The sequence below is a fragment of the Delphinapterus leucas genome, chromosome 2 (assembly GCF_059928025.1).
Source record: "Delphinapterus leucas isolate spDelLeu-1000000601 "Yukka" chromosome 2, BTC_Dleu_Yukka2, whole genome shotgun sequence".
Lineage (NCBI taxonomy): Eukaryota > Metazoa > Chordata > Mammalia > Artiodactyla > Monodontidae > Delphinapterus > Delphinapterus leucas.
This window is the reverse complement of record NC_143130.1, coordinates 98,252,537-98,278,812: the sequence shown is the minus strand read 5'-3', so window position 1 is coordinate 98,278,812 and position 26,276 is coordinate 98,252,537. Positions and strand designations below refer to the sequence as shown.

At 42.5% G+C, this 26,276-nt stretch overlaps 1 protein-coding gene across 1 annotated transcript in view; it reads right to left on the bottom strand.

Annotated features, from left to right (window-relative positions):
* Positions 1 to 5,379: 5,379 nt before the first annotated feature.
* The window catches only part of GPR176 (G protein-coupled receptor 176), a 92,720-nt gene continuing 71,823 nt past the window's right edge, over positions 5,380 to 26,276 (bottom strand). Inside the window, exons 2-3 of the mRNA XM_022587504.3 lie at positions 12,595 to 12,847; positions 5,380 to 8,650 (exon numbers count right to left, since the gene is read on the bottom strand). Of these exons, the coding sequence (XP_022443212.2) occupies positions 7,528 to 8,650; positions 12,595 to 12,847 (1,376 nt within the window). The 3' untranslated portion in view covers positions 5,380 to 7,527. The remainder of the gene's footprint in view (positions 8,651 to 12,594; positions 12,848 to 26,276) is intronic.

Sequence of the window (26,276 nt, the reverse complement as noted above, 5' to 3'; positions counted from 1 at the left end):
TTTTTTTTAAGTAAATGGGAACATTGATTATAAATAAATTCCAGGATAGTTTAATCTATTAAACTCTCTATTTTGTACATATTTATCTATAATATGATGAGGGTTTTAAATTAATTTCTGAAGCAAACTAGCATTATTTAAATTAAACTTACTCTTAAAAAGGAGCAATAGGGACTTCCGTGGTGGTGCAGTGGTTAAGACTCTGTGCTCCCCATGCAGGGGGCCCAGGTTCAATCCCTGGTCAGGGAACTAGATCCCACGTGCATGCTGCCACTAAGAGTTCACATGCCACAACTAAGGAGCCAGCCTGCCACAACTAAGACCAGGCGCAACCAAATAAGTAAATAAAAATATTTTTTTAAAAGGAGCAGTAATTCTTAAAAGTGCTTTAATAAATACACCCCCCCAAAAAAGAAATATTTCTTCTTGTTTATTGAGAATATATAGGGAAAAAGTAAAATTCAGAACATCCTACAATTGCCTAGTTCATAAAGCCAAACTGAAGGAATTATCTGAGTAAACTGACACCCTTTGAGCATATCAGCAAAGAGCCGTTGGTCACTCTCACCCTGAAAGCCTAAATTGCCTTATTTTCTCAATTCCCTTTACTGATCCATGTGGTTTCTTGTTTTTTCTTTTGTTCAGTCAGGTGGTGCATTGCAAAATTCAGAAGCTTAATAGACTTTTGTAGGTCTCATTTTTTAAAGTCAATATGTATCTTTATCTATACACATGGGTTTTTCTTAAATATAGCAAAAAGGGCTCCTCTAATCATGATCTCTCCTGGAGCCGGGATGGGGTCGACACTATGAGGAAGAAGGAAGGAAGGTGGATGTTTAGGAGGTGAGTAACGGCATCTGCTACAGCTTATGAGGTGTACATGTAAATCACTCTTGTATGTTCAGAATTGTCTTCACAGGGACAGAGTGGATTCGCTTTTCTTTCTCAAAATCAACTTCCAGTAAACCACTGAAAGACTCAAACAAAATTTTAGGTACATTTTCCTTTTCAATGTGATTTCTATTTTCTTAGTTTCTCTAGATCTGCAGTCATTATTTCATCTATATTTAAAACTGGCCAGAGTTCTAGTATTATCTTTCAAGCATTGGGTTTGGAAAGAGAAGTATCCCTTGTAACATTTGCCTTTTAAATAATAATGGATTTAATTAAATGCTTCTCTCAGAGAAACAACCCAGAGACAGAAGGCCAGCATTTAATTCTGTGTGGACCTTTGGGTAGTAGTATATAAAATCTGTTTACACCAAATTTCCTCCATGAAAATTACAAAGAAGAAAATGCAAAAGGGAATGAGAATTTTGGCTGAGGGAAGCCAAAATAAACTAGAAAAGATTTTTATAAGCATGTATTCGTATGTAGAATAATAGACTATAGAAACATAAAATTTCAGAGTTGAAAAGAAACTTGAAGTCTCATTTTCCCTTCAAGGTTGAAATACAAATTAATTGCTTCAGTCTCAAAAAAGTGTGGGACAATACATAATTTTCTTTGTTGTTTTGCTATAGCTTAATTTTCATCATGAGATCCTGGAATAATAGATATAATCGCACATTCAAGGTTTCCTTCCCTCTCACGTGACACCATGGGTTCTGTGGAGTGTGAAACGACATCTGTCCCCTGTGTCATTGCCTACATGGTCATCCCTTGCCCCATTTGGTCTTGTGATCCATCCTTCCCGGCCACCTGCTCCTTTGGGCTTGAGGCTCTCTCTTTCTTTCAAGACACTTATGTAGATATCTGAGTGAGGCCCTGGCTCCTGGACTCACTACCAAACTCTCCACAGGGATCCGCGCCCTGGGGAGCAGGGCACACACTGGTTCCCTTTGCAATTGCCCAAATCTTTCTTTGTTTTGCTGTTTCTTTGTTTGCTTTCTTGGGGCTTTGCCTAGGAGGCAGCATTAGGCCCCTTATCCAGAAGGTACAGATGTCTACATTATCACTTACCCCTGACTTCTCTTCTCTACTATCCTCACGTCCAGGGAAGATTTTTCCACTGAGGGGGGATAGTTCCCCTTCCTCAAACCATCTCAAACCTTTGGCTAACCCAGTGTTTCTCAGTGCTTGGCTAACCCAAGATTTCTCAACATTGGCATTATTGGTATTTTGGACCAGATATGTCTTTGTTGTATGGGCTGTCCTGTGCATTATAGGGCGTTTAGCAGCATCCCTGGCCTTGACTCACTAGGTGCCAGTTGCATCCCCCAATTCTTGAAAATCATTACCAAATATCCAGTGGGCTCATGCCAAGAGTCCCCTCTGTTCTCCTAAAACCTAGGCTTTGATACACAAAAACTGGAAAGAGACTCACAGTCTATTTGCTTTCCTTTGAGAAAGTGAATGCCTTCCCCACACCTTCCCAGAGGCAATACATGTGAATGTATCAAGCAAGGAAAAGGAGGGAAGAGAAATTAGATGCATCAGGTAATATGGTTAATATTTCAAAAGCGTTATCCCATCTGTGCTGTACTTTCTCACCTGTTGCCTTAAAAGGTACACCACATGTCATTCTAGCACCTCCTCTGTGTGTGTATTACCTTTTGTATATGGACTGCAGTGAATACGCATATAAAAAGAAATTTAAGAGGGGGCAGAAACGATTTAACGTTTGTATGTGTATTTTGTGTGTGTATTACCTTTTGTATATGGACTGCAGTGAATACGCATATAAAAAGAAATTTAAGAGGGGGCAGAAACGATTTAACCACTAAATTCTGATCAATACAGCTGACAAAAGGATTATTGTTCACGCCCAACACATACGCCTAGAGCTGTGCTTCTCCGTATTGAACTTCCCTTCCAGATTTAGAACTTACACTCCCTCTAGTGAATTACAGAGAGGCTTAGGTGTTGAAGAGAGAAGTAGATCAAAGACCTTGCATTTGATGCCTTTAACCCTTGTATGAGTCATTCCAAGGAGATTGATGAGAACCAGCAATAACTCTCCTGACAGCAAATCTTACCCCAGCTCGTCCTCAATAGAGATTTAGCCACGTCTCCAGATGCCATATCTCTTATTTACTCATTCATTTATCATTCACTCATTTAAGTTTGGAAATAAGTGGCTCCTAAGTCCCCAGGACATAAACAGCCATCAGAGGTTCACAGAAAACAATGCTGGAGATTACAGTCTGAGGTCTATGAAGGTCTCCAGGCCTTTATTCTGCCTATTAGCTAACTTATCTCCTTGGCACAAATGGGGATAAACACTGGTTGAACCTGAGGCTAACAGGCAAGATATTTGAGCTTCTAAAACCTCATATAATGGAGAATCTTAGATCATTTCAATTTATTTTAAAAGCCTTGCACTCACACAAAAAGGCTTTTGATACTACCCTGGGCATTAGTATTGATTTCAATTCCTGTTTTATTCACATACTCTCAGGCCATTAACCATGATTCATTTTTCTTTTGACTACAGAACTCTAATATAGCAGCAATTGGTTGTGATATAAACCTGCTAAATGTTTACAACTATTTGGGGAAGTTAATCACTTTGCTATAAACTTATTTACATCGTATATTGCTACCTTGGTAGACTACAATATGAAAGCACTAATCCTTCCCCTCCACAGAAATTCAGCCTAAAATAAGCTCTTTTTCCCTGAGCGTCTCAGATCTGGTACGCGGCAGCCGCTGTGAGCCACCCAACCCCGTCAGGGCTGCCAAGAGCGCAGCAACGCCCAGAGCTGGCCTGGAGCTCCAGCTTTTCTCTCCAGCCCAATCAGACTTGTGCTTGAACTCCAATATTAGCTTAACACACTGCGTGACTGCCTTGTAGTTCCTTTTCAATGGCTGAGTCCACTTTGGGTTTGTCTATCTGCCCTTAGTTACCTACATATTCTGCTCTGCTCTGCATCAGTATATTATGCTCATTCTTTTTTTTTTTTTAACACCTTTATTGGAGGATAATTGCTTTACTATGGTGCGTTAGTTTCTGCTGTATAACAAAGTGAATCAGCTCTACGTATACACATATCCCCATATCCCCTCCCTCTTGCGTCTCCCTCCCACCCTCCCTATCCCACCCCTCCGGGCGGTCACAAAGCACCGAGCTGACCTCCCTCTGCTATGCGGCTGCTTCCCACTATATGCTCATTCTTATTCAGAATCTGGCTTATAGATTTACAGCAAAGTCAAACATTCTTTCAACATCCCCCTTTTTTTTTTTTGAACCTGAGAATTGTTTGGTGAAGAACGATTCCAGCTTACACAGTTATTTTTTTCTTCAGGGATTCAAACAGTACTTTGGCACTGTGTACTGCCTCAGAGTATCATCATTATGAATACTAATAATTGTTGGGGTAACTGGTAAAAACATCAATTTAATATTGTTTTCTGAATAACATTGCAAAAATGCCTCCACCACTTTTTTTTTTTAATGTAGCATGTAAGCACTAATATGGATATAGTTTTACTGTGTGCCACAATTTGTGTTAAACAGACCATGCCATTTAATCCTTACAACTGCCCCATGAGGTATACTATTGTCTCACTTGGATTCCCCTGAAAACAGAGCTTGAGACAAGGGTTTTGTGCATTTGGTTTTGGGGAGGTGATCCTTGAGGGCAAGAATGAGGGTAGAGAAAGCCAGACAGGGAAGGAGGAAGAAGAGTCAATAAAAGGATGCATTATTTGGACAACGTGGTGGGCAACAGGGACTCAATTTGCTGGACTTCCTGAGAAGTGGAAAGATGCCTCCCACAATTGTCCAGCAGAAGGACAGGGGCATTTATCCACTGGTTCCCATGTCCCACTGATCAAGCGTTACCCCCCAGAGCGAGGGAGCTCTCCCAGGGCAGACAGCAGAGAAACTAGGCCTTGATGGCTCTCAGGGAAGTGAGTAGATACAGCCAACAATGGCCCACTGCAGACATGGCTAAAATCAGAGGTGAAATATGTGAGTCAGGGCAACAGAAGCCTCTGACAGTTATTACCTCCCCATTTTATAGAGAGGAAACCAAGATACATGGAGATTACCTCACATGCTCAAGGTCACAAGGTGGGTCAGTGGTAGAGTCAGGACCCAGACATGGGCCATCTGACCTCAAGGCCACGGCCCCAACCATAGGGGGTAATGACGGCTGCACTACACTCTTCCCCGTGTAGCTCCACCTACAGGTTTGAGCAGACCATCCACCAATTCCATTTGGAACCCAGGTTTGGGACATTTATTCAAGCATTGCAGTTTCTTCTTTGGGAATTCATTTTTCAAGTTGCCACAACGTAAGAAAATGCTATTAGAATGCTGCATCTGCATGTCGGGAGGAAAATAAACACCTTTCTTTTGAGATCACACAGGAGGAGAGAAGTTCAGATAGGATACCACTTGAGAGGGGGGAAAAAAGAAAACAAACAAAAAAATCACTCAGACAACCATTTTTGAGTTCAGAAACTGCTTTTCAATTTTTTATTAAAACATAATTCTTCAAAGAGTATAGAAATACACCTGGCCATGACCTGTTAGAAGTCAACCAACTGCTTCAAACATACATAAGTAACATCTATCAAATTCCGGCTCACCAGAATTTATTAAGTTGTACATATATGTTATCAGAATGACACCAACGTGGCTACATTTGACAGATTCTTCTAAAGTGGACACAAGTTTCTGACAGGTTATGTTTCCCCTTGATGAACGCTGTAACAACTGTGACGGTTTGAAAGATACGCTTGAAGGGCCACAACGGGAAGCATGAGGGCAAGGAGCTCCAGAGCGCACACAGGGGCCCCGGGAGAGGGGGTGGCGGGCCCCTGTTTCCGCTGTGAGCACACAATGCTTCAAAGAAACGAACACGAAGAGGAAGGCACTCCCTCCTTTGGACAAGGGTCTTTGGGTTCACATTCGGGAATCACAAGACAGCACACCCAGGAAAGGACAGGAAAAGGAAACTCTCTACACATAGTCTGACCTTCCTACGAGGGACAAGGGCCTGTGTGGTTCAAGGAGAAGATCCGTGAGGACGCCTGCCGTTGGGATGTGTTCTTTGCCACTGATGCCCCCTCCCCTGCTCAAGGCACTGGATTGGCTCCCTTCCATACTATGAACAAGAACAAAACGCCCTCCAGAGAAGAGCAGACCTGGTGCTTGATTTGCTCTCCTTAAGAGTGAAGTTTCCTTTGTGGTTTGAATTCAACCTGGTGAAGCCCACCCCAACGCAGACTCGAATTGCTGTGAGAGCCCCCAGGCAACTGATCAGTTGAGGACACTGTCCTCCCTCTTCTGTCCTGTCTGGCTCCTGCTACAACTTCACTGGGAAGGAGTAAGTGGAGAGCTCGCCTGGGCTAGGTATTGCCTTGGCATTGTACAGTGATGAATTCCTTCTCCATGTTCTGTTCCTCCTTTGTACCCCAAATGAAGGGAGAACCATAGTTGTACAAACAGACTGAAAATGAGAGTGGTGACGCATGGGGTCTGCAGTCCTCCTTGCAAGGGAACCAACTTTTCCCACTCTTTTGGGCAGACTCACTTTTCCTAATCAAGTATTTTTAGCTTGACGTTTCCAGAGGACCCCGTTTACCCTAACTTTGCCTTTTTAAATGACCTTTAATTCCAGAAGTTGGCACAAACCTTTTTCAATACACTTTACCCCTGCTGATTGCTGCATAAAATCTTTCACATGAGACCATGTGGGAAGAGAAAACTCTACAGAGTGTGGATATTTCTCAGTCTTTCTTCTCCACTTCTAAGCTTCTCCCTCATTTGTTGAAAAGAACACGGCTTAAGGGGGAAAGACATGATAAAAGCTTTTAGTGTTTTCCAATCAACACTGCGGACTTCTCTTTCTGAGGCCTTAGTGATGCCCGGAGATGGTCAGGATAATCAAGGACAGAATATCTTCCTAATCCCTGGGCACATCTATTGCCATGTCTGTCAAATGGGGGTTCAATATTCATTCATCCCTCACCTACATCCCAGCGAAGGAGATGAAGGGCCTCGGGAGAAACTGTGAGTCATGTGATCAGGCTGTCCAGAAAAAAGGTATCAGATGCCAAGGTTCTATCTTCCCTAAAGATACAGATCAATATAAACCATTTTGAATATTTGTCATTTTAAAATCTATCAAATAGGCATTTTCTTGGGGCCACACGGCTCCATAATTATCTTGGGCTTCTCTTAGAGTGCCCCTGCTTCCTTTGAACTTATAGACATTCTTCTCTCCGTGTATTCTTTGCAGGGCCCGGAACTGAGATATCCCCAGAAAATGCACACAGAGAAGCCACCCAAGACCCGTTTCCCACTACCCAGCTTTCGTCTCCACAGAGAGAAATGTGGACTTTACTGAGGATCACTGAGATAAATATATATATATATGTATAAATATATAAATATGCCCTCAATAAAGAGGACATTCGATTTTATATAGATTTCCCTCTCATTCAAAAGCATCTGGCCCATAGAGGAGGAATCAACCCATACTGGGCTGCAAGGAGATAAGACAAATCATAGGCCCAGTGAAGGGAGGGCAGGAATGTGGAAGGTCTGTTGCTTCCAGGGATTTACAAGACTTGCTAGGAATCCACCTTTGGGAAGATGCTCACTTTATTGTTTCTGCTCATCTTCCGTTCCACCCTGCCTACCTTGGGCATCTTTGTCTGGATCAGCTCTTCTGGGGTGTTGCCCAAGGGGGGAAGCAGCCTCTTCTTGCTATTTCGGGTCTCCGAGAGCCACTGTGGAGGCAACTCAAATGGCCCAAAGCCGAATTGCAGGGAGTACCTGTCAGGGAATGTCTCAGGTTCCACAGGGACTGCTGGTGCCACCTGGGATATAGAGTCCACTGTGCCCGGGGGTGGTGCAGGGGTAGCAAACCGCAGCCCCTGCTCTGCCTCCAGGCAAGTGGGAAGTAGCTCCCTGGCCTGGAGGTCAGCTGAGCCGGCATACTTGGCTTCACTCTCTTCCTCGTCATCCGTGGGCTTAAATATCTGCTGCTGCCCAATGTGGAACATCTCCAGGAGCTGGCTGCCCGAGCGCATGCTGGGCTCCAGGCTGGCATCGGCCACCCCACTCCCTGTGCCCACCACATTCCGGCGACTGTAGCGGTGGTGTAGTTGTACCAAGGTCCCTACCAAGCACTTGCGGATAGATTTGTTCACAGTAAGAAAGAGCACAGGGTTCGCCAGCAGAGAGACTTTGGGCAGCCAAATGGCCGTGAGCAACAAGAAGACAGAAGTGTTGGGGACATTGAGCACAGTCTGGTAGACGACCAGTGTGGCATAGGGCACGCTGCATAAGATGAAGACCATCACCATGGACAGCAGGGTGGCGTGCAGCTCGGCCTCCCGCTGGGAGGCATAGGGGATAGAGATGGTGTTCTGCGGAGTCCGCAGCGCTGCTATGATGACCTTCTTCTTCTGGCTGGCACTCAGGGCCCGGCGGATCAGTATCAAGAAGAGGAATACCACAGCCACAGGCACGATGACCGTGGTGATGTTGTAGACCAGAACGTAAACCAGGTGGCCCAACGAGTTGCTCCAGACTTCCGTGCAGGTGGACATGGCATAGATGTCAGCCACGTTGGTCACCGCAAACACAGGGACGCTGGCCACCACAGCATGGGCCCAGATGTATATCACTAGTTCTCGGGACTTTGCATCAGATATTTTTCTCTCCAGAGGATAGAGGACTGAGTAGTACCTGCCAAACGCACAAGCAAAATTCATTTCACAGAAGATACACTTTAATTAGGGGAATCTATTTACTAAAAGTAGAAGAGAGGAAAGAAAGGGTCAATTTCTTCTATTCTGCCTAAGACAGAGGAAACCACTGGGAGAATTAGGAAGCTAGACCTTAAGTTTTGAGGATTTTGCTGTACAATTCACAGTTAGCTTTATAATTATTGCCACCAGGACTAAATCCAAAAGAGTGCCCTCAATATAAAGGATATCTCCCTCTGCTGGAAAGACACCTCTTTTTCAATTTAAGGGTAAAGGGTAATTTGTAAAAAAAATTTTTACCTGGGCTAGAGGAGCTTGAGGGCAATTTTCAAAGCCACTAAGAGAAAGGAAATGTGTCTGCACACAAATCCAAAGGAGACTCGTGCCACAGTGGATATGCATGGATATCACTAGCATTTACAGCCACCTGGGGCAGAAGAAGCCAGTGTGAGGGAGGGACTCTGACAAAATCCTTCCACAAGATCAATTTGACTGAAAAAAATCATGCCTGCTCAATCGCCATTGTTCCCATGATAATCGCTCAGTACCCCTAAGAGCAATTAATAGACTTAAAATGCCTGCATGATTAGATTTTTGTTAAAATCAGGGAAGACTTTTTTCCTTCAAGCTTGACTTGATTATTCTATAACCACCTAATCAGAATTCCAAAGGCACCTTGTTTCAATATCACCTATGACTGGGGGAAACCGAGTAATGTGTTAGACTCTTAGAACCACATCTGTCATGAAAGGGCAGCCAGCAGCCCTCAGAGGTATGGCGAGTCTCTTCACCTTAGCTCGGCCCACATCTGTGCAGTCAGCTAATGCTGGAGTCGACCTTCCAACCCTATTAACATGCATTCCCTCATGGGGCCAGCTGAGCAGGCGTGCCTTCTGTCACAAGGATTTCTGAGCACCACCTATCTGCTAGGTATTGTGCCAGGCACTGGACTGCAAAGATGGAAGGACGCATGGGAATGTTTCTTAACTAAATGGGGAAAGGGGGCATGTAAACAAACAATTATAACCGAGCAGATGGTGGCTCTACTGGAGGGACGCACAAAGGAGATGAGGAAAGGGAGCACCTGGGAAAATGTCAAGAGCAAGCGGCCCTGTGGTGGAGTCTGGCAGGGGACAAGCTGTGGGAGAGACGATGCAAACACAACACAACCACGGATGACCAGAGACGGATGGAGTGCAGTAAAATGTGTTCTAGATCACTTTCTGGGAAGGGAAAAAAAAAAGAGAAAGAAATGTATAAGTTATGCATGCTCTCAATTGTTTTTCTCTGAACATGGAGAAGCTTTTCTAACCACCGCTCAGTAAATCCAGTGTGGTGGCCCCACGCCCACGCATGAATACACGTCCACTGTCTCTCATTCCCATTTGCTAAGTGACAGGTGACAAACCCAGGCTTCCAGTCATTTTTTATTCCATTCTAGGTTGGGAAATAGACCGCAGCACAAGCACACAGGCTCGCTATACATCATTTTGTTAGTATGTGTGTCTCTAGAGGATGATGCAGGAAGTGTAGGTGGCCTCCCAATTCACTTGCTGACTTGGTGCCACGAAACAAATATCCGGGAAAGAAGTGAGAGAAAGGACGTTTTCCCTTTGTCTTCGTGCACAACAAACCTATACTTTCCAGTAATCTGCATCTCTGAATAATGAAATAGGAATTTACCAAACTTGCTTTTCTACTAAAAGAACTTGCTTATCTTTTTTAAACAATTAGGAATTTTGGATTAATAGATATACACTACAATATAGAAAATAGATAAACAACAAGGACCTACCATGTAGCACAGGGAACTATATTCAATATCTTATAATAATCTATAATGGAAAAGAATCTAAAAAAGAATACACACATATATAACTGAATCACTTTGCTGTATACCTGAAACATTGTAAATCAACTATACTTCAATTTAAAAAAATAAAAGACACACTGAAAAAAATGATGGCAAAAATACAGTAGATTTTCTGCTGCAAAGAAAATAAGGATTTCTTATTATTTGCATATTTTCTTGCCTAAAACCAAAGGCTCAAAATAACCCACAGGGATTATTGCATTGCTTCCAGGTAGAATAGCAACCTGTCCAGAATAATGTGTTCCCATTCTTGTTGAATCCTATTCTTAAAAAACCTTCAGGATTCATAGCAGCATTATTTATAATAGCCAAAAAGTGGAAACAACCCAAATGTCCATCAACTAGTAAATGGATAAACAAAATGTGGTATATGCATACAATGGGAATATTATTCGGCAATAAAAAGGAATGAAGTAAGTTAAGAGAGTAGATCATGAGTTCTCATTACAAGGAAAATAAACATTTTTTGGTATCTATATGAGATGATGGATGTTAACTAAATTTATAGTGAATCATTTCACAATATGTGTAAGAGAAGTCATTATGCCATATACCTTAAACTTGTACAGTGCTGTATGTCAACTATAACTCAATAAAGCTGGAAAGAGAAAAAAAGAAGTACTGATACCTGCTATAACATGGATGAACCTTGAAAACATTATGCTGAGTAAAAGAAGCCAGGCACAAAAGAACACATATTGTATGATTCCACTTATATGAAATGTCCCCCCATACAAAGACAGAAAGTAGATTAGTGGTGGCCTCGGTCTGGGGGTGGGAATGGGGAATAACTGTAAATGAACACAAGGTTTCTTTTTAGGGTGACGGAAATATTCTAAAGTTCAATTGTGGTCATGGCTACACAACTGTACATATACTAAAATTCATTGACTTGTACATTTTAAATGAATTTTATGATATGTAAATTATATCTCAATAAAACTATTAAAAAAAAAAAACCTTCAGGAAAGAAAAGCCCACCATGTGGACTGCAGACATAAGACCTCACCAAGCAGGTAGTAAGGGGCCGCCAGAAAGACACACCTGCCGTGAACACAGAATGGATCAACACAAAAAGCATTAGGAGGGGCTTCCCTGGTGGCGCAGTGGTTGAGAGTCCGCCTGCCGATGCTAGGGGACACGGGTTCGTGCCCCGGTCCAGGAGGATCCCACATGCCGCAGAGCGGCTGGGCCCGTGAGCCATGGCCGCTGAGCCTGCGCGTCTGGAGCCTGTGCTCCGCAACGGGAGAGGCCACAACAGTGAGAGGCCCGCGTACCGCAAAAAAAAAAAAAAAAAAAAAAGTTCTTGTGGACACAAAATATTTTTCATTCTTCTTTGCTTATTTAATTCTATTCTCTAAAATGTATTATTATCTCAATTGTATTCATGAAGTGCTAGCAACAAAGAGAAAAGACAGGCACCTGTTGATTACTGAGAACGTCACACTTCCCTTTGATAAATTTGGTCAAATTACGTAGGACAGCAGTAGCTAGGATGTAAGATTTATTTCCAAATGAACATCCTTTAAAAAAGGATGAGAAGAGAAAACAAACACCATCACAATATAAAACCTTGGAAGTAAATCCTCCAGAGGAATTCTGGTGCTATCTGGCCAGGTCCAACAGGACTGTCTAATCATTTGTTAAATAGCCACTGAACTGTTCTCTTGTTCTTCCAGAAATGTTTTCATCCTGCATCAAAAGGCCCTAATTGCAGAGTTAGCAATCTAACGAGCAATCTACTGCAAATTGCAATGCAAATACCGCTAATTCCAACCAAGCTGAAACTATATCATGATCCAGCTCTGCCCCAGCATCGTCATGATGTAACCTCCCCAATGCCACGTCTTTTCTCAATGGTCCCATTTTCTAGAGCTGCTGTCTTCTGTAAGGCATCTGTTTCAGCAATCGACTCTCTTTCTGCTGACAACAAGCAGACTAAAAAGCAGTATTTGGAACACTGACTATTCACTATTTGCTTCGTGATGCTAATTTTTCAATACACTTAAAAAAGAAAAAACAAACTTGCACCCCTGGCTACCTGATCTTACCTGTCCAAGGCAATGGCAGGGAAGCTGAGGATAGTCACAGAGCAGAAGACTTTGTGCAAAAACTTAACGACCTTGCAGAAGAGCATGGTGTAGATCCACCAGCAACAGTGAGGACTGGCGCTAAGGATGATGTTGAAGGGCACGCAGACCAGGCTGGCACAAATCCCCGAGCAGGCCAGGTTTTGAATGAACCTGTTGGTGACAGATTTGAACACGGTTGTGCGGCAAGTCGACCATAACACCATGAAGTTTCCTGGCCAGATAGGCAAAAATAAAAACAAACAAACAAAAATGTTTAAATAAAAAGAAAGAAGACAAAAAAGAAAGAAAGAAAATACAGGTTAAAAAAAAGACTGAAAAACCATATTTGAGGGTTCATTTCAAAGAACTTAAAGGCATATGATGTAGTCAATTTATGTGAAATTATTAAATCACTTCCGTAAGTATCAGAAAGTCTAGAAGAATATTTTAGCCGTGAGTTTTATTTAATTTTAGGCATAATAGTATTATGATGATGATTTTGTCTCACCTGAGTATAAACAGTCAGCTAGGGATTACTTAACCTCAGCCAGTCTACTCTGACCAAGTTTGCAGATGACCTCGCCTTACCAAACTCTGTAACAGAAACAGGACGAAAGCCACACATGTGGCTTAAAATTTCCTAGTAGTGATACTTTTAAAAAGTAAAAAGAAGCAGGTGAAATTTTAATAGTGTATATTATTGAACCCAATCTATGCCAAACATTATCGTTTCAACGTCATCATTACTTTAAAAAGTATTAAAGTAATATATTCATTCTTATTTTTGTGCTACATCTTTGAAATGTGGCGTACATTTTTTTGTTTTGTTATTTATTTATTTATTTTTCGCTACGTTGGGTTTTCATTGCTGCGCTCGGGCTTTCTCCAGTTGCAGCGAGTGGGGGCTACTCTTCGTTGTGGTGCACGGGCTTCTCATTGCAGCGGCTTCTCTTGTTGCGGACCACAGGCTCTAGAGCGCAGACTCAGTAGTCGTGGCGCACGGGCTTAGTTGCTCCACGGCATGTGGGATCTTCCTGGACCAGGGATCGAACCCATGTGCCCTGCATTGGCAGGCAGATTCTCAACCACTGCACCACCAGGGAAGCCCCTGGTGTGCGCTTTTTAAATTGAAATATAATTAATATATAACATTGTATTCTTTTTAGGTGTGCATGGTGTATGTTTTATTTTACACTTACAACACATTTTCAGTTCACATTCGTCACATTTCAAGGGCTCCATAGCCACATGAAGCTGGCGGCCACTGGACAGGCCTGCACTGTTCTAGACCTTTAGTGTCAATAACACACTTGCCTGTCCGTCTCTGAGCATCTTCCTCCTGTGGCTTCCACAGGCCTACAGCCTCCTGGTGTTCCTCCCACCTCTCCCAGGCTCTGGCTGCCCCAAGTCTTCTTCACCAGGCCCTCCCCCATCCTCTCTCTCCAGCTTCTCCCTAGGTTAAATCACCCACTCAGGTGGTTCTCCACTGAAATGCTGGTGACTCCCACATTCATGGCCCAGACTAGGCCTCTCCTCTCAACTCCGGACTCCTGTCCCACTGAACATCTGATTCTCCACCCCTTCTCGGTCTGTTCTGCCCACCCATTGTCCTCCAGAGCCTACACAATCCAGGGCCAACCTGCCTAATCTCACGCCACGCTGCCCCTGGCTTGCTGGGCACTGGCTACGCTGCCCTTTTTTTCTGTTCTTGAAACACAACGAGGCTGATCGGTCTCCACGCCTGTGCACAAGTTTTTTGTACTGCCTAGCATGGTCCTCACGTGTCTGATTCCTTTTAATCCAGGTCTTAGTATAATTGCTGCCTCCTCAAAGAGGCCTCCGCAAACCACATTTTTATTTTAAATACTCACTGCTCCTCCCTCCAGCATACTCTCTTATAATATCCTCTTGTGGCCTTCTCAGCTCTTATCATAATTATTCATTTGTTTACTCATTTTCCCTTCAGTTCATGAGGATAAAAAAACATGTCAATCTTGTTCACTATTATAACTCCACTGCCTAGTTCAGTATCTGGCACAGAACAGGCATTCAGTAACTATTTAGATGAATGAATCTGAAAGAGGACAAACAGTAATCAAAAGTCCCTGCAGCAAGATAACCCGTTTCGTAGTAGGAATGTCATGAGAGGCTATTCGGAGTCAGTAGTTCCCAAACCTCACTATGCATCAGAAGTACTACACCAGACATCCTGAATCATAGTTATAGGTATAGAGCTGGGAACCTGCATTTGTAATACGCACTTCAGATAGAGTTGGCTCCCAGACTGAGTTACAGAAATGCCACATCTAGACAGAGACTGTAGCCTTTCATCCCCAGAGTCTCACAGGGCCCAAGTCGTCAGGTATGCTGGGCAGCCTACGTTACCAGGGGAGATTTTACCTGGTGAAAGATCCAGGTCCACATGGCCAGTCAGTCATGACCCAAGGACACTGCTCTCTCCTGGGCACAGGCACAGAGAATGCCCTCTAATGACTGAGGCAACAGCTCAGCCTCATGCGGAAGGACAGCACGGTGCCAGGGGAGGGGAGCACAGGGCTCAGGGCTGCAGCCGAAGCCACCACCAGGAGCTGCCTCGCTGCCTCAGATGCTGACATAACTTACTGTCAAGAGTCTCTTTTCAGACACAGTAGTCTACAGCTACTTCTTATCTGCCAGAAAAAAAATGGGCACTGCATTTAGGTAAGTAGGCCAGCTGCTTCCAGGAAATTCTCTACCAAACTTTCCTTACATAAATATGCTGACTCAGTGAGATGAAATTCACAGTGTGAATATATACACACGTTTGTTCAATAGAAAAGCTGTTTATACTAATGTTACCACCTCAGGCCCCCTCAAGCTTTCCTGTCACCAAGGTTACAGACAGCAATAATGATATATTTGAAGCTCCATCTATATGGGGATTTTTTTTTCCTGGCCTTTCCAACTGAAATACAGATTAGGATCTGGCTGAAGCATCTTTCCTCACTTAAGTTTTACAGACAGGACTGAAAATCTGGTAACCATCTAATAATGAAATTGCCCACTTAAAGAAATCTGCCATAGGGCTTCCCTGGTGGTGCAGTGGTTAAGAATCTACCTGCCAATGCAAGGGACACGGGTTCAAGCCCTGGCCCGGGAAGATCCCACATGCCGTGGAGCAGCTAAGCCCATGCACCACAACTACTGAGCCTGCACTCTAGAGCCCACAAGCCACAACTACTGAGCCCACGTGCCACAACTACTGAAGCCTGAGCGCCTAGAGCCCGTGCTCCGCAACAAGAGAAGCCACGACGATGAGAAGCCCGCGCACCGCAACAAAGAGTAGCCCCCACTCACCACAACTAGAGAAAGCCTGCGCACAGCAACGAAGACCCAACACAGCCATACATAAATAAATAAATAAATAAATAAAATTTTTTTTAAAAAAAAGAAACCTGCCATGAGGAGAGTGTCATAGTATCTTCAGTTGTTAATATCGGGGCTGTCTCCAGTCCACTAGGGGACTTCCTATAAAGACCATCCTTCTGCTTTATAAAACAAGACCCACAGGATTTTCTATTTCTCTATCACTGTTAATCTTTGTCGCTTGGTAGGTTACACTGAATAAAACATTTTGTATAACAAACAGGAAAATTCATTGCAAAGGAGAGGACAGGCTGTGTGCCAAGGTCTCTCATGCATACAGCAGATTTCTTTGAAACTAATCTCCATCATTACCCTCATACTCTAACTCTCTTATCTTTCTCTCTCCCTCCCAATTATATCAGGCACACTTTTTTATTGTTTTTTTCTTAAATCATACATTTTATTAGTATGTCCACGCTTGCGAATGAGGAAACTTGTTTTCAATGAGTTATTACTGAAAAACCCGAGATGGCTATAATCACATTGTATCTCCACTTACTTATAAAACTCTACGAGGCATCTGAAGACTAATCCCTTTTCCTAAGAACCTGAAGCTAAAGAAGCCTCTATGTTCTTTCCCTTCTTTAAACCACCTCTCTCTGTCTTCACTTAAAAACTGACTCATTTGGCTCTAAGAACCCAAATTAGAAAAAAGTATCAGGAGAGGAGCACCCACACTCAAGATCTGATTGGCCACACATTAAAAAGAAAAGTCTGTGTGTGTACACATGTGTGTGTGTGTATACACACAACAAAACAAAATAATTACAGACTTGATCATTTAATCTCATGAGCACTTTAGATTCTTCTTAGCTTTACAAGGTACATCAAGGATAACTCAGCATATACTTTAAATAACACAGTATTCAACCTTGAGATACTTTTTAGTTTAGACATCATGGTCTAAATCACCCAACCCCCTTTAGAAATGATTCAAGTTCTGTACCCATTCTTCCTCCCTACATATTCCCATTATATTTTCTAATGCTGGATTCCATGACAACATTCAGTGCCAGGGCTGTGGGCACAGCAACACAATTAGTACACACAACCAAAAGGGGAATAAGAAGTAGAGCATGACGGCGCTGGTAATACAAACCTACTCTCCCTGGGACTGCTATTACTCTATCATTACTCCTCATCTAAAATACAAATCAAGGTTTCTCTTTACACAGTATAATCTGATATCAGACAATGCATAAAAGGACAAAAAAGAAAGTAAAAATTACCCACCCAATGATAACTAACTGTAAACTTTAAGTATTTATCCTTCCAAACTTCTTTTTATATATACGGACTTTTTGATTATGCCAGTGGGACCAACTACTCACACTGCTTTTTTAGATCTTTTTCCGTAACAACCACCTTTCTATACAATAAATAAAAATAGGTCTATATCATCATTTTAACAGCTTCATAAAAGCAACAGTGCTTCTCTGGTTATACCCTAATGTATTTTGTCTATTGCACATTGATGATTTTTTTTTAAAGCTGTTTTCAATACATCTCTATTATACAATGTTGAGATCAACATCCTTATATATTTAAGTTCGGAGGAAGTGAACTGATTATTTACTGAAGATAAATTTCTAGAAGCAGAAGTTCCGGGTCAAAGAGTTTACACATTTTTAATATATATTGCAAAATGACCCTCCACAAAAGTCATATGAGAGAGGTGGTTTCCCCATATGCTAAAAGTTCTGCTGTCTCACTAAAATATTTGGAATTTTGCATACTTCCTCAATCCTACGATTCATATTTTCCTTATTTCCAGAAAATTTTCATCCATTGCCTCTGAATCTTGCCCTATCCTTTCTCCTTATTATCTTCTTCTGGAATTCTTATTAGATTTACGTTAGACCTCATTCTAGTCTCTTAACCTCTCATTCATATTTTCCATTTTCCATCAATTTATTGTCTTCTGCAAACTGAATGCTATTTCTCATGCCTTCCTTCCATTTTATCAATTCCCAATTCATCTGGAAGTAATCAAACCATCATTCTTTCTTTCTTTCTTTTAGCTTCTTGGGTAGTAAACTTTTTGAAATTTGTATTTGGGTCCACTTCAAACTGCTTACTCTTTATTCCTAGTGTCTAGTTATTTTACTATGGCTCTTTTCCTTCTTTAATCTGTAATCACGTTTGTTTTTTGGCTGTGTTGGCTCTTTGTTGCTGCGCGCGGCTTTCTCTAGTTGGTGGTGAGCGGGGGCTACTCTTCGTTGCGGTGTGCAGGCTTCTCACTGTGGTGGCTTCTCTTGCTGCGGAGCACGGGCTCTAGGGTGCCCGGGCTTCAGTAGCTGTGGCTCATGGGCTCTAGAGCGCAGGCTCAGTAGTTGTGGCACACGGGCTTAGCTGCTCCACGGCATGTGGGATCTTCCTGGACCAGGGCTAGAACTGGTGTCCCCTGCATTGGCAGGCGGATTCTTAACCACTGTGCCACCAGGGAAGCCCCTGTAATCATGTTTTTTAAATGCTTGTACTTTCTTTTAGATTATTCTATTGTTTCTAGTTCTAGATGTGTTAATTTTGCCATTTGTTGGTTCTCCTGGCCCTCCTTTTATGGTTTTCCTCACATGGTTTTTAATGTTCAGTTATGAGCTCATAGTATATGGGGGTTGTTTTTCTGTGGCAGGCTACAGACCCTGGTTGTGGAAATGTTTCAAGTGGCTAGCCAAGCACATATTAGTACTTTGTTGCACTTTCATGTGCAAATCAAAGATAATGCAGTTGAAAGACCATTCTGAGAAAGGTTTAGTGTGTGGGGAAATTTTTACCCTAGGGAGACGCAGGATATTTTAATGACTAAGAGCATAGACCCTGAAGCCTTACTCCCAGATTCAAGTCCCAGCTCCACCATTTACTAGCTGTGTGATCATGGGTGAATTAACTTCTCTGTGCCTCAGTTTCACCATCTGTAAAGTGGACATAATAACAATGCCTATGTCCCAGGGGCATTGTGAGGATTTAATGAGCCCATACAAGTAATATAAGCACAGCACTTAGAACAGCTTCTTGTGCCTAATACATGCTACGTAAGTAGATATGTCACTGTTATTATTAGTTGCAAATGTTTCCAAGGAAAGGTCTGACAGAGACAGAAACAGTGAGAGCCTGGGCCAGAGGAAAAGAAACCTGGAGCTGTATATAGAGAAGACAGAAGAGGACAGGTCCCTAGAAGGACTTGGAAGCAATCAGGAAGAAGAGACAAGGTAGGACTGACTGGCCTGCAGGTTCCACATGGAACACTGGGGTCTGACAAGGAAGAAACTCCCTAGGTTTACCCTGTGGAGGTCCCTTGGGTGGTGCTGGCAAACTCACAGCAGACTGTCCCGTGGGGTCATGATGGGTGCCTGGGACTATCGTGTTTGAGTAGTTGTGACAACTTCAGAGCTCTGTCCTCAGGCCTGTGGCACACACACAACTTGTCTCTCTCCCCCTCACTGTTGTCTGGATTCAGTGACTTCACTAAAGCCTTGTCTCCCTGGCAGGGGGGGCAGGGGCCGTTGCAAGATCTGCTCCCTCCTAGAATGTCCAGCCTCCATTTGAATTGCACGTGACAGGTCTCAGACCAAGGACATCTCTTCTCCAGATGGAGTCCTGCTCCTAGAATCCATCAAGCCTATCATAAGACATTCCAAACACCTTACAGAAATCTTGCAGCAGCACACAAACATGATACATCTTAATAAAGCCCCAGAGTGAATTAAAAACCCAAAGGGTAAAAAAAAATCTAAAAAGGAATCAATGATCTTGACATGGTTTCATTAAGAAAAATGAAAAATCTCAAAGTGATGATGACTTCCTAATGTTTTCAATTCAATAATCTAAACAGCTTGAAACCATCAAGAGATTATTTGTATCATTATGGGAAAAGTTTTAAAAATGCTATCTGGCCAACGATAATGGTACAAGTAATAAAACAATGATTATAACTATACTTTATTATTTGCTTTAAAAACTTTTTAAAACATTAATAATTACCCACCATCTTCCCAATAGGTAGCCACTAAGCACTCTTGTGCATTTAGACACACAGGTTGAGCAATTAAGAATTTTAATCAGAATTTAAATTTTGAAAAAGTCTATTCAAAATTATTTGAAAAAAAAAAAAACTTCAACTGGCCCTTGAACAAAGCATGGGTTGATCGGCATATAACTTATAGTCAGCCCTCCACAGTTCCTCCACATCCATGGATTCAACCAACCATGGAATGTGTAGTACTATAGTAAATATTTACTATTGAAAAATATCTGCATATAAGTGGACCCACGCAGTTCAAACCCATGTTGTTCAAGGGTCAGCTGTATTCAGTTTCTTACCACCTTTCTAGAAAGTAAAGGTGTCCCTGAATATCTGAGGGCATTTCTCCATTTTATTTAGGTATGGTTCAGAGGTAGTTTCATTATGACACTGATTTTTGCAAAGAGTTAGTTTTAAGAGAATGCCAGGGCTTCTCTGGTGGCGCAGTGGTTAAGAATCTGCCTGCCAATGCAGGGGACATGGGTTTGAGCCCTGGTCCGGGAAGGTCCTACATGCTGTGCAGCAGCTAAGCCTGTGCACCACAACTACTGAGCTCTAGAGCCCGCAAGCCACAACTACTGAGCCCGCACGCCACAACTACTGAAGCCCACATGCTGCATCTACTGAAGCCTGCGTGCCTAGAGCCTGTGCTCTGCAACAAGAGAAGCCACTGCAATGAGAAGCCCGTGCACCACAACGAAGAGTCGCCCCCGCTCGCCGCAACTAGAGAAAGCCCGCACGCAGCAACAAAGATCCAGGGCAGCCAAAAATAAATAAATAAATAAATAAAATTTATTTAAAAAAAGAATGCCAGAGGGGGAAAAATGCGAGATTGACTAATTAAACCCATTTTGAAGAAGAGCAGAGGTACAACAGTAACTTGATTAATATTACCAAAGCATTCAGTAGTTCCCTACTGCCACTAGGAAAAAAACAAATGCAAACTTCTCAACATCATATAATACCCTTTAAGATACGACCCCTGGCTGCTCCCAAGCTTACTACCCAAAGTTACAGCATCATGATAGAATGAAATAACCCTGGAAATCTAAAGGGCAAATCCACATTTTTCTCTGAACCCTTAAACCTGCTGCCTAAGCAAAACCCTCAAAGGAAACTCCCTTTCATTAGCAAGAGTGCGAGAGAGAGAGAGAGAGAGAGAGAGAGAGAGCGAGCAAGGGAAAGAGATAGCGAAGGTAAGACTAGATAGGAATAAAGAACTCCTCAGTGTAGAGAAGGCAAATGGTACCTGACAAGTTCAAAAAAAAAAAAAGATACTGTTAAGCTCTGTGAACCTGGGGACACAAATATTCAAACTGAGTTACAAAGTTCACACTTCCAAAGGAAAGCTTAAATAGTTCTAAAAATGATTCTATTTTATTCTGATTTTTAAAAAATCTTTCTCCCGTTAATCTATGTGGGTAAATTTCCCAGCTACCCAGAGAGTCAGCACTGGCAAGGTGATAAGTAGCTTTTTGCCACTGGTATTATTATGAATTATGGCCGCAGCAAGAATGTGGAGGAAAACAAGCTTGTAGCCAGAGCACTGTGTCTGGTGGTTTTCAATACAATTTGCTCTTCCTCTGAGTCTAAAAGTTTGAGCCTCTCCCTCACTAATGAAGTGTCAATTTGCTGTAACTTGTGATTAAACTATCTAATATCTGCCCAACTCTTTTTAAACTGATCATTATTAGTGTGAGAAAACTGTTACTTTAGTTACAATTAATCTGATTCCAGAGGTTGCTCTGAAATGATACATTAGGTTCCAATTAAGCAGGAATTGGATTAGCAGGAAGAAGCTATGTAGTAAGTTTATTAAAATTCATGGTGAATTTCAAATAATTGCTTTGAATGAAAAGCATCTTATGAAATACATATCCCCAATCTAACCTTGGATGGTTTCCCCTTAGAATACGTGTTCCCAATGAATAATTCAGATAAAATATTAACAGGATTCAGTTTTGTAATACATAAGAATATAGAAAGAGACTCCAACAATAGCCTCTTCCACTCAGCTCCTGTGAGGTTGCACAAAGAATTTTAGGTGAGTCTGCAACAAATGTGCATATGTTTTAGCAACAATGGTATCCCCAAAGGTAAGGCAGACTATATAACTCAATCAAGACAAAGAGATCCCAGTGACCAAAGCCACTGGGGTTCTCTCATGGAAGTCGCAAAGCCCCTGAAACTAGCTCAATCCCTCACATCTCTCAACACACAGCAAGATACACACAGATCTAAAAGGTAAGAAGAAAGACTCACAAAATCTGAAGTTGATAACTGTCCCTTTCTTTTTTTTTTTTTTTTTGTGGTACGCGGGCCTCTCACTGTTGTGGCCTCTCCCGTTGCGGAGCACAGGCTCCGGACGCGCAGGCTCAGTGGCCATGGCTAACGGGCCTACCCGCTCCCCGGCATGTGGGATCTTTCCGGACCGGGGCGCGAACCCGTGTCCCCTGCATCGGCAGGAGGACTCTCAACCACTGCGCCACCAGGGAAGCCCCTGTCCCCTTCTTTGACTACTCAAATTTTTTCCATATAAACTAACCAGAAAATTTTCATAACTTCACAGGATTCCTTGCTCTCCGATCTCTCACATTAAATAAACCTCCCTGAAAGGTATATTATTCCCTGAAAAAAAAATATGGCAAGAGTCTCAGTATCATTGGCCCCATCTAACTGTGACAGCTTCGAACCTTTAATAACCACAAGCTCCATTTCCCCCTCTGTAGGTGTATAGAGAAAGCTTCCAGGGAAAAGGAGGAAACCAGTTATCAAACTCTCTCTCTCATTACACAAGCTCCCCTTGGATCTGCATGCTAACAAGATATTCCTGATTAAGTGGAGGTGAAGTAGTTCACTGCCTTAAACGTCTACTCCACAGGCCATCCTACTAAGAGGCTCTTGTCTACATTAAATTGCTTATGTAGTCTTTGAAGGCAGGGTCTGTATCTTCTGCAGCATTCATATAGCATTAGCCTAGAGGGGTTATTTCTCCCATAAAATATTGTGAGATTACGAAGCCTGAGAAGAGCCTTATCTGGAAATTCTGTTGACCCACATGAGCATGAACCACGGTTTTGTATCTAGGAGTTGCTTCATAAATACCCAGATAAATGAATGAATAAAAGCTTGAAGTTCAACATGACTCTATCAGAATTATCAGAATGTTTTTTCTGTGTACTCAGTTTTTCAGGTACATCTATTGATGCCAACTGCCTTTGATCAACAAGCTGAATGTTTACTATCTTCCCATCGCCAGCACACAGTGTCAGAGCAGCTTGAGAGTGATGTATTCAACGATACATCACACTATACTATAATTAGTCTAGTGAACGTGCACAGAATACACATGCATTCTATTCTCCTGCACCCTTAGTTCCAGTAACTACAATTATGCAGTCTGAAAGGGAAAATTATGTTGGAACTATTTCCAAAGAACACAAGGGTAAGATAATTAGAGGGCTAAGAAAGGAAAGCGAGCCCAATCCTGCTTCAGTCCACGGGGACCCAGTGTGGCTGATGTGAGGTGGAGGAATAAGATTTTGGAAATGAGCATCTCTTATTCCTTATGATCTGCCACAATCTGACAATGACATTAATTCAGAGGTGAAGGCTCCATTGCTTTTTTTTTTTAGCTGAGTTTGGAAGGAGAAGGGGAGAGGCTGGAGGGTGAGGGGCAAGAAATGGCAATTCTAAACCTTCTCCTAACAGATTTCGGGCCACTCCCTCACTAGTGGGGAGGTTCCATCTGCTCTAGAATAGACTTTCCTGTGGCTCCTTCACCACTTTCTCCAATTCCTGCAAGGAAAGAGGAGGCCAGCAGCAGAGGGGTCTTTGTAGAGTGAGGAGCTGGGACCAGGAGAGCCAGAGCAGCAGATGGTATAAGAGCTGGAGGAAGCCAGACCCAGGCCAGGGCCAGAGACACATGGTCAAGGCAGGGAAGGCTCTGGAAGGAAGTGATGGATCTGAAAGTCAGAGCTCGGTGGGGAATAGAACACAAGAGACATTGAAAAGATGAGTTACAGCACACAGCCCATCAAGGCGCACCAAGAACATAAGAAAATGAAATAAATGCTCAGATAAAATACTAGGAGCCAAGAGCTCTGTAAGAAGCGGGGATTGGCACATGGGTAACATGGAAGGAGCTTGATAAGTGAGACAGCCTCAGTCTAGACTCTGAACTTGGATATGACTCTTTGTGAGGCAAGAACTGAACCAATAAGATGTATTTAGGGGCCTTGCAGGTGTAACACGATTTTGGAAATACCTGTAATGAAGGGCACATGGATGGGCAGCAATAACACCTTTTAGAAAGCAGATTCTTAACATTTCTCTTTCTCTCTTTTCCCCTTTTTCTCCTTCAAGTAGTAGCAGAGGATGGAGAGAGAAGAGAAGATGACAAAAATTGAGAGCAAAATAATAGGGAGAATAATTTCAATTCCATTTATCTCCATGCCAAGACCTAGTTTGTACGTGCATTTCCCAGTGACTATTTAAGGCAACCAAGGCCTTCTGTGCCTGAATATTCATTAGTCACAATGCTGAAAACTGGACAAAAGGTTTCTTTTCTTTGTATCACGTTCCAAGAATCCAGGATTCATGATTATGGTAACCACAGTGATACAGATAAACAGAGAAGGAGAATTCTCCTTTAGCATTTCATGAATAAGCAGCTTCCAATTCCTGTATTCTTCCTCTAATATTTGCTGATTTGAATAACACTGAGTCATTTACCATGTAATTTTCCTGCTGGTTCAAAATAAAATCAGCATGAAATACTATTAGCTTGTGTAAAGCACTAAGATCAATGAAGAGATGTGACCTCTTAATTCCCCATTATGAAACAAAAGGCCAGGGGAAGCATTTTTTTTTTTTTTTTTTTTTTTTTGCGGTACGCGGGCCTCTCACTGTTGTGGCCTCTCCCATTGCGGAGCACAGGCTCCGGATGCGCAGGCTCAGCGGCCATGGCCCAGGGGCCCAGCCACCCCGTGGCATGTGGGATCCTCCCGGACCGGGGCACGAACCCGTGTCGCCTGCATCGGCAGGCGGACTCCCAACCGCTGCGCCACCAGGGAAAGCATTTTTTATCTTGTGAGATATTGATTTTCCTCTTTGTGTGTTTGTAAATTACTGGCTTTCAGAGTGAAGTCAATGTCACTGATTCAATGTGAATGAAGTAAATAAGATAAAATATAAAATCTGTTCACTTTCATTAAGCTCCAGTTTCCATTAGTGCCTCTGACATTCTTATAAAGGTTTAAGCATGCAAACACCATGGCCAAAGGCAGAACATTGGCTAATAAATATTAGCCAACAAATTTTAATATTACCCCAAGGAAATAAAAGTGAGCATATATACAATGGTCAAGGAAACAGTGACCAGCTACAACATTTTAAACTGTCATTTTTCCAATTAGAAACTCTATGATGCTTTAATAGGAATAAGAAAGTAATCTACAATATTTAATTAACTTTATATACTCACATGAATGGAAGGAACCTGGGAGAGTCATCTATACCTCCTTGTTTCCACGTAAGACTATGTAAATCTTGTGCAGAGAAAAGATATTTTTGCTAACTGTTAAGACTTCTGGGAAAAACAATACCTTCAGGCCCCCCTATGGTAATCAGCTTCCAAGATGGCCAGTGATCCCTGCCTCCTGGTATTCCTGTCCCCATGTAGGCTTCTCCCACAACTGAATAGGTAAACAATGGGATGTAGCAAAACGACAGTGAGACTTCCAAGGTCATAAAAGACATTGCCATAAAAGACATTGTCTTAATCTCTTGAATCATGTGCCTTGGGAAAAGCCAGAAGATTCTGGCTACTCATTACAACCTCTGCGTTTCCTTCCTCTACCTCTCAGCTTTTTCACAATGAAAATAGCTTTAGTTTATTTCTTTTTTTTTAAGATTTCTTTCTTTTTTTTTTTATTTTACTTTATTATCTTTGGCTGCAACCGGCCTTAGTTGTGGCACACGGGATCTTTGTTGAGGCATGCAGGATCTTTTGTTGCAGCGTGGAGGCTCTTCGTTGTGGCGCGTGGGCTTCTTGCTAGTTGTGGCGTGTGGGTTTTCTCTTCACTAGTTGTGGCGTGCAAGCTCCAGAGGGCATGGGCTCTGTAGTTTGCGGCACACAGGCTCTCCAGTTGAGGCGCATGAGCTCAGTAGTTGTGGCACGCGGGCTTAGTTGCCCTGTGGCATGTGAGATCTTAGTTCCCAGACCAGGGATTGA